This window comes from Culex quinquefasciatus, chromosome 2 (assembly GCF_015732765.1).
Source record: "Culex quinquefasciatus strain JHB chromosome 2, VPISU_Cqui_1.0_pri_paternal, whole genome shotgun sequence".
NCBI classification, from domain to species: domain Eukaryota; kingdom Metazoa; phylum Arthropoda; class Insecta; order Diptera; family Culicidae; genus Culex; species Culex quinquefasciatus.
Window position 1 is genome coordinate 175,565,427 of NC_051862.1, and position 9,188 is coordinate 175,574,614.

At 37.2% G+C, this 9,188-nt stretch overlaps 1 protein-coding gene across 1 annotated transcript; it reads left to right on the forward strand.

Moving 5' to 3' along the window:
• Positions 1–1,305: 1,305 nt before the first annotated feature.
• On the forward strand, positions 1,306–7,413 carry LOC6042108 (endocuticle structural glycoprotein SgAbd-2). Its single transcript, XM_038257596.1, has 3 exons — positions 1,306–1,456; positions 6,508–6,740; positions 6,804–7,413. Exons 1-3 carry the CDS (start codon positions 1,445–1,447, stop codon positions 7,147–7,149), a joined length of 591 nt encoding a protein of 196 aa, XP_038113524.1. The 5' UTR covers positions 1,306–1,444; the 3' UTR covers positions 7,150–7,413.
• The last annotated feature ends 1,775 nt before the right edge of the window (positions 7,414–9,188 follow it).

The window sequence follows — 9,188 nt, forward strand, 5'->3', positions numbered from 1 at the left end:
TTCGTTGATTCGTTGATTCGTTGATTCGTTGATTCGTTGATTCGCTGATTCGTTGATTCGTTGATTCGTTGATTCGTTGATTCGTTGATTCGTTGATTCGTTGATTCGTTGATTCGTCGATTCGTTGATTCGCTGATTCGTTGATTCGTTGATTCGTCAATTCGTTGATTCGTTGATCCGTTGATTCGCTGATTCGTTGATTCGTTGATTCGTCAATTCGTTGATTCGTTGATTCGTTGATTCGTTGATTCGTTGATTCGTTGATTCGTTGATTCGTTGATTCGTTGATTCGTTGATTCGTTGATTCGTTGATTCGTTGATTCGTTGATTCGTTGATTCGTTGATTCGTTGATTCGTTGATTCGTTGATTCGTTGATTCGTTGATTCGTTGATTGTTTGATTCGTTGACTCGTTGATTCCATGATTTGCTTATCTAGTTCAAGTTCAAACGCTACTATCCCATTCGTGACCTTCACTGGATGATGAACATCATGGCTTACTAACGGTCAAACACGCAATATTACCAAACAGTCCAAATGACCCCTTGTCGTCAACGTTGACGAGGTCATCCGACGCGCCAAACAGCAAATTACTTAACGGCAGAAACATTTCATCTCCATGTCATCTGGTTGGATGAGCTACTGTGCAAAAACCAGCACCAAAATCAACGACCGATGTTTGCAACAGTAACAGCAGCACAACCGGTCGATCCTAATCGGATCCGAAGCCAATTACCACCGGTCCATCTTCTTGTGCTGCTGCTGGCTTTGGCCGGATCGCTGGGGACCGGCTTCGAGATAGAGATGTCACATCGCACGTTGTGGAAGAAGTTGGGTTTTTGTTAAAGTTTTGCGGTCGATTGGCTCCAGCTATGAGGAAGGTGCCTTAAGCTTAAAAGTGAAAATTTATTCATGATTTTTGTTGAACTCATGAAAACCAACTGCCGCAGCATACCGACAGCGCATAATGCCACACCGCGGACGACGATTGGGGGAGGTGTACGTGAAGAACACGGTGACGACAACAACGGATTGGCCATCAACACCAACCACCGCAGCACAGTCCAAAGATCGTCGCATCCAACCAACCGGCTCGAAACTGCGCCGGGAAATGGTCGGACTCCTCTTCACCTCGCTCGAATGCTCTCTTGAGGCTCGTCGTGGGCCTTTTGGAGTGAGGGAAAGGAAGCTCGCCCAACGAACCAAGCGACGAACCTCCTAGCCAAAGCACGCGCGAGGGGGTGCAAAACAAAAACTGCATCACTTTAAGACGGTCGCTATATAAAGACCCATCAACGGGGATCTCTGGCCGCAGTCTAGATTTTACTTTCTTTCCTAGAGCATACACAAGATCAACACTCGAAGGGTTACCAGCTGGAACACACAAACAAATTTGGCTTGAACCCTGTGACCCTGTGAGCCCAGTTTCCAGAGAGTGCGTGAAAATGAAGCTTCTGGTAAGTACCAGGATTACGTAACCGGTGATCTCCAGTGACCCCCACAGGGGCGGCGGTGTAGTGTTGTGTGCTGAAAGTGAATGAACCCGTTGTTGTGTGACCTGGAAAACAGAACGCGAAGACAAAGAGACCTCCTCCTCTGGCAAAAAAACGGCAATATATCATACCAGCGAGCCTTGTCAGGCGACACGCGAGGCGCTTCGTCGTTAAGGTTCCCGAGCCGGGGTTTGGCCCTCGAGACCTCGTGATTCATGATTTAGCAATACCGAGCGATTACCTAACTGAAAGTCAAGCCAAGCAGGGTTGGTCCCGGCGCACGAACGCTGCGCGCGATGCTGGTGGTGATGACGAGACTTCTAGAGAGGGTGCTTTCAGAAAGATCAAATGTCTTCTGCCGTTATGGATTAACTCTCGGGAGGACTTCTGTGGGGTTCGGTGTTGGAAAGTGGTTCAAAATGTGATGTGAATTTAGTGTACTTATATAATCTTTATTGGTGAACAATCAGTCATAAGTTTTTGTATATAAACATGAAGTTAAAAACTAAATGATCGATGAAAAATATGTTCTGGTTTAAGGGCGCACAGCCGAAGGAAATTGTTGTGTTCTTATTCCAAATATTTTCAAACTTACGGGCCCAATCCTGCAACAACAGGAGTGTAAAATTAGTCAAACTTTGTTGTAAAATACTTTATGGACAGCACATTAAAGGATGAATGATAAAATATGTCGATAGTACCCGTAGTTTTGAAGATACTAAAATGTCTGTAACAAAAATCTGGGTGCAAAAGCTCTGGTTGATGTGCATCGTTAAGTAGTGTTTATAAAATAACAAATTTTAGTAATGTTATGGGTGTAAAAATATGGTTTCATAACACTATTTCCCTTCTAACGCCCAGAGCTGTTTGCTTTGCTTAAAAATTGTAAATGATCAAATTTTGGTACAATTAGGGGATTTTCCCGGGATTCCGGGGAAATTTTTGAAACATTGAATTTTGAAAACACTGTTATGTTTTATATGCTTAAAATCATAGAATACTGTTAATTTCTGATAATCTACACTTCGATCTAAAAATGGACAGCAGTTTTTAGACAGTTTAAAATACATTAGATTTTTTTTGTTCTTTGATGTGTTTTAAATATTAAAGGAACCGCAAAAGCAAAGCAATCCACTTTAACAACCCCCGGGTCTTTTGTGGTCTCTGTTGCAAGTTTCTGCTCATTTCTAGGCGTCCGAGGTTAGGTGTGGTGAGTCATTCAAAACCTCATTTACGCTAATGGACCGACGTTTTACTTCCCCATCCGATAGAAGGCGTGATCAGGCAAATCTGGTCTCGAAAAATGCCACCGGGTCCGTCTGGGATTGAACCCAGGCCATACTGGGGTGAGAGGCTACCACGCTAATCACTGCGCCACCGGACCCGGCGAATTTTTAATCCAATGTGATTCAAATTCAATATGTTTCTTATATGACATGACTGTCTAAAAAAACAAGAAACGAAAACAAATAAAATTATACCAAACAATGTGAAATTTAAGATTAGTTTTATGTTTTATTTAAAACATATTTTACAAATTATCCTTAAGTCACTACAGCCAACTAGGAAGACTACAGTCTGAATAGGTACAGGTGATTTTAGAGCAATAAATTTGGAAATCGGTGTAATAATTCCAGAGTTTTTTTTGAAAAGGACCAATAAACTATTGTCTTTCATATGTTTATAGGACCTAATAAAAAAACTCTAGAATTGTTTTGTTTTGTACCTGTTTTGACCGAAGTCAATCAAAACAATCAGAACATTATGCAAGAAATTTTGGCTTAAATTTGCTGAATTCGTTACTTTTGTCCTGATTTGCTCCAGATGCTGGTGTTTGATATAATACCAAGCTTTTTTTTTAGAGCATTAAAATTTGATAGAAAAAAATTCAAGCGCTAGTTATTTTGCAGATCTGTAAACTAACATTTTATAAATTTTCCCTAATAAGCCAAATTAATCTGAGAAATATCAAATATAAATGCTTTAAAATTCTTATTGATTGTTAAATATTCAACTGTTCATTTATTTCCACAACCAAGTCTGGATTTCCAGAAAAAAAATGTTTAGGTATAATGTTGCAGGATATTAACCGCACACATCAAAGCCGTATCGTTGGACTGATTTTGGTAGATCCGTGATAGATTTTCTTGAAATAATTAGTAAGCATTGTACTGTCAAAAATCTACCAAATAATTGATCACAATGATCACACAAAAAACTTTGGTAGAAAGGTATTGCACCAGAGCACTACCACAAAAAATTACGAAATTACGAAAAAATAATATATAAAATATGCGTTTTCTTATTTGGAAACAAAATGCTTCGCATGACATCAAAATAGCCTTTTGTTTCATAAAATGGTGATTTTGGTAGTTTTTACGATTTTTTATTAACTGGTCAGATTAATTTTTTAACATTCCAACGCCCAAGGCTCCAAAAAAGTTGGAACGGTAACTTCAACTCGCTGGTTCTCGGGCATAACTTAACCAATCAAGATGATTCTTCTTTCCAGTGATTTGTTTGGATGTCTAGATGATTCTAGAACTTTGCAGAACTTAATTTGATCAAATCTGCAATTTATGCGATCAAAAACATCGTTCCAACTTTTTTTTTCACGTGTAAAAAAAAATTCGCCAAAAATTCCGCGGAGGCAGTCATTTTAAAAAAAGGTGGAACGATGTTTTCGGTCGCAAAAATTACAGATTTGTTCAAATCAAGTTCTGCAAAATTTTAGGATCATTTAGAAATTCTTACAATGCACTGGAAACAAGAATCGTCCCAATTGGTTGAGTAATGTCCGAGAATCAGCGAGTTGAAGTTACCGTTCCACCTTTTTTGGGAGGCTTGGGCGTCCGTGTAAGTTGGACATGCGTTGGGCGTTCCAGTGTTAATCATTTGCGTTTTTTTGTTTACATTTCGCTTTGTAACTTTGCATGTGCTTAACAAAATCAGATGAAATTTGGGAAGACGTTAGTAAAAATTCTGCATGATCAAGCACTATAAAAAGATGTCCCAGTTCCAAAAATAAATGAGTTTAAAGTTTTGGTGAATAAATGTTATTGAATCTGCTTTGTAAATGTCAAACTCAATTCTCTTCAAGCGTGTACCTCTCAAAAAAGGGAAAGATTTTCTTTATTTTATAGCAGGAAAATAACAGATTGATGTCAAATAATGTTGTGATTTGAATGCATTAATTGATACTCGATACTCAAGTGTTGTTTCAAATTCGCCATAAAATAATAGAGCAATCAGAAGAAATGTAACAAAAAGCCGACCAGGGTTATAACCGATTGATAGAACAAGGGGAGCGTGCCTTCAAAGCAGTAATTTGAGCCACGCGTCGTCCTACACTGGTTTCACCTTTCCACCGACGACTAAGATGATGACGATCTTGAAGTTACGGCACAGAACAAACCTCGACTTGACGAGGTAAATAGGGCATCTCGAGTATATTTACCTCGATCCGTACATAAGCTTAGAGATGGCGTCGTGAGAGGTTGGGTTTTGCAAACTTTCGATTTCCGAGACGCATTGAAATCGAAAGGAATCAGCTTGCTGCAGCGAGGGTTACTTGATACTCGGTAACGGGTTTTACCTTCTTCAAACATATATAGAGAAATGATTTGTGTTAACTGCAGGAGATTACTTGGCGCACGTACGCAATTGGCATTTCGAGCTGAAAAAGTGCATCCAAGCGCAGCGGAAAGAATGAAGATTCAATGCAAATTGAGTTGAAGATGGCTGAAGGAAATTCTCGTTTCTAAATATTGATTCGAAGAATCGTTGAAAGGCTCAAGATGAACGGTGCGTGGTAGAAACCAGTGGATTGCGAAATTTTCAACTATCTCAGCTACATAGTTGCACAGCACGCTAAAATTGAAATGATTACAACAGTACATTAAAATTAGGTAATTTTTTCCAATATTTAATTTCAAACTTGGAAGACGATATTCGAAGATAAACGACAACTGGTAGTATCAATTGGTTAAGAAGCGAAAAAAATTACCAGATCACAGACGGGATTTAGTTGTCCCAAGACACCAAAGTAGTGTTCAGCTGTAGATTTGATCGCACAACCACGCCTCTAATCTAGTTCTTCTTTTCAAAGTAATATGTATAAGGTTTTTTTTTTCTTTATAAAAATGTGATTATGAGTGAAAGATTTTCATATTTTGTCAGTTTCTCGTTTTGTCCACACATACTTTATCCCAAGTTGCTTCACAATGGAAAAAAAGTAATTTCGATTTTTTTCCATTTGGTTTTTTTTATATTATAACAAGGAATTCTATAATAAAAAAAGGTTTGTAGCTATTTTGATAAAAAATAAATTAAAAAAGTATTTAAGAAATGCCATTTAAGTTACTATTATTCAATATTATTTTACTATCGACAAATATCATTCCAGATGAAGTTTGGAAAAATGATGTGATTACTGTATTTAACATCATTATCGTTTTTTAGCAAGCTATATATTTAAAAAAAGCGTAATCTTTATTTCAATTACTAATCCAAATTTGTGTATTCAATTCAGTTTACGTTCACTTGTATAACTTTACTGATTGTAAAAACACTACTAATATATGTAATTTAAACTTCTTATTGAAACCTCAAACCAATCAATAGTGCTCTTTAAGACCTGAGATCTGAGTTGATTCTGATAAGTGAGTTGTAATGAAAATTGGCGTAAAAAACTTTTTTTCACAAACTAAAAAAACACAAATTTTAGTCAACTTGAATTGTCTTAGACTCTTCAGGGTTGAATTGTGCCAGCTATTAAGCCATACTCTCGTTAAATACTTTGCTTTTTTTGTATCTTTTGATGTTAACTTAAAAATATCAGTGAAAACTAATTATTATATCATACCCAAGTAAGGTTTTGAGCTCAATACAATACATAAGTTTTGAATCTTTAGCCACATTTATTTTTCATCATAGATTGAAAACTGAAAATTAACCAACATACTTTAATTTAAAAGTAAATATTTATCTCAACATGAATAAACCCATTTTCACAGATCTTTTCACTACTGCTGGCATACTCCTATGCTTTTCCACAACATCAGCATCAGCAGCATCAGCAGCATCAGCAACATCAGCAGCAGCAGCAGCAGCAAAACATTGACTACGACCAGCATCAGCACCAACACCAACAAAATGTGGAAAAGCGAATCCACCACGAGACCACCACTTGGATCCCAATTCTGAAGTACAACAAGGAGCAGGGTGAAGATGGCAGCTACAAAACCGAGTAATGGCACTGCAATCAACTTATATCTTTCATGTATTTAACTCCACTCCCCTCCCTCTTAAGATACCAAACCGGCAACAACATCGTCCACGAAGAGTCCGGCTACCTGAAGGACTTCTCCGACGCCCACCCCAATGGAGTGCTGGTCCAGCAGGGTGCCTACTCGTACGAGGCTCCCGACGGGCAGGTCATTCACGTGCAGTACACCGCCGACGAGAAGGGTTTCCGAGTGACCGGTGACCATCTGCCGACCGAACCGCCAATCCCGGAGGGCATCCGCAAGGGTCTGGAGGAGATCTACGCCGGAATCAGACGTCGCGAGCAGGAGGGCAAGAATGATCCCAAATACGCGGAGACGGCCGCCCAGAGGGCTGAGCTGGACTACAACGGACAGTACTATCACCAGTAGAGAAATTTTGTTATCGACTAGTTGTTAAATCTTACGCGTTAGTTTCTGCCCCACTTGAACGCATTTCGTGTGTGTTTATTTATATTAGCGTTAATCTGTCTGAACATTTTAATTTATACTGCTTCGTACAGCCACCACCCATTTCTGTTCACCTGCGTTGAGGGGTATCTCGCAGGACATGTGGACAATTCATGTAAAAAGAAGACTGTGATTTCGCTCCATCTGGCTAGCATCGGAATTAATAAAATGTTGTCATCGCCATCAGTTTATGTATTTTTTTTGTTTGCTGCTATTTCCAAATAGTAATGACAAAACACCACTTTCCAGTCAGTATAATGATCGATATTTTTTTCATGTTTAGATAGAAGTTTTTTCAGCCCTAATCGTGAATTTATCCAGTGAGGCTTTCTAGAGTTGGATAAAAACGACGAGTGCTGAAAAAATGAATGTTTTGCAACGAAATCCATGCAATATTTTTTGCCATTCCCAGATATTCCTGAAACAAAGGTCGTTTATGATTTTTTAGATAAATAATCGTATTTCATGCAATATGTTGGCATCCATTTTCCTAGTAACATTTTTAAACTTTCATGTTTTATGAAAGTTATGTAACCCCAATACAATCTTAATAGGCTTTTATGACCTACTTAAAACTTAAAATGTTACTACACTGAAATAAAAAAATAGTACCCAATTCCTTTATTCTAGGAATTTTGCCTCTTTTCCTTATTTAGTAATCGGGTTTTTTGGATTACTTAATAAGGAAAGGAGCCAAAATTCCTAGAATTTAGGAATTTGGTACTTTTATTTTTTTTCAGTGTAGGGTTGTAACCCCGGATAAACGAAAACTATATCGATTGCAGTGTGGAACTTAAAAAAACCTTATGAGATATGGTCACCATTTGTAATAATGTTATTTGGCGGACCTTGATGACTATTTGTCAAATGGTTACCATAAGTAATAGAGTTATTTTATAGTTTGTAATGGTGATTTTTTCTTGTGACGACTTTGAAAAACTATTTAAGTATGTTTTCAGAAATGGTTATCGTATATCAAAAGATTATTTTAAAGTTCAAATGGTTCATCTCGATACGCAAGTACCGTATAAAAACATAAAATAATTATTTGAAAAATAGTTACGATTTGAAAAAAAATTCCCCTAAACAAAGAGTAAATTTGAATATTATACTTTTTTGTATAATGATTGTTTTCAACGAACTCTTTGAAATTTATTTAGATTTAAAATATTTTAAAACATAAATCCGAGCAGATGGACACAAAACATAATTTATTTAATAAACTTTAATTTGCAAAATTGGCACTTATACCTAAGTGCATTTTCGAAAACCCTGCATCATGAGATGATATTTTGATTTTATTTTGTTTAGTTGGAGCAAATTTTCTTGTCCTGGTAAAATATCAATTTTCCGACACTTAAAATATATATATATTTTTTAAATAAAATGTAATTCTTATCTATATCATGTAATTGTTTAAAATTTACTTCAAACAAAATTTCAATGAGCTTTTATCATAATTTTAATTGATATGCAAGTATTCATCATAAGCATAAGTTTCTAAATTAAGCTTAAATTTGTATTTGTTCACAACAATAAAGCTTATTTTTCTGAGTACAATGATGCTTTGTACAACCAAGGATTTAAAATGGATTGCCCTAAAATGTCGTTTTAATTATCAACACCAATCCCAAGCGCGCTCTCTCTCTCCCTTCTATTTTGCGTACTGCAAAAACATCCGGCTCCAGATCGGGATTCGAACCGGCGACATCTGGATTGCGAGTCAGGCAGACATGTAAAAATTACATGTGGCTTACGTAATATTGGTGATTTATATTCGAGTAAAAATCGATTTCAACAAAAAAAAACGCGCGCTGATATGACCGCAGGAGAATGGCCGCATGACAGCCGCAGAACAAATTTTTGGCTGTTGTCAAAGGTTGCCTTGAGTTTTCAGCTGACTTTTTGGAAAATACTCAAACCAAGCCAAGTTGACAACCAAATCAACGCTGACTTTCAGT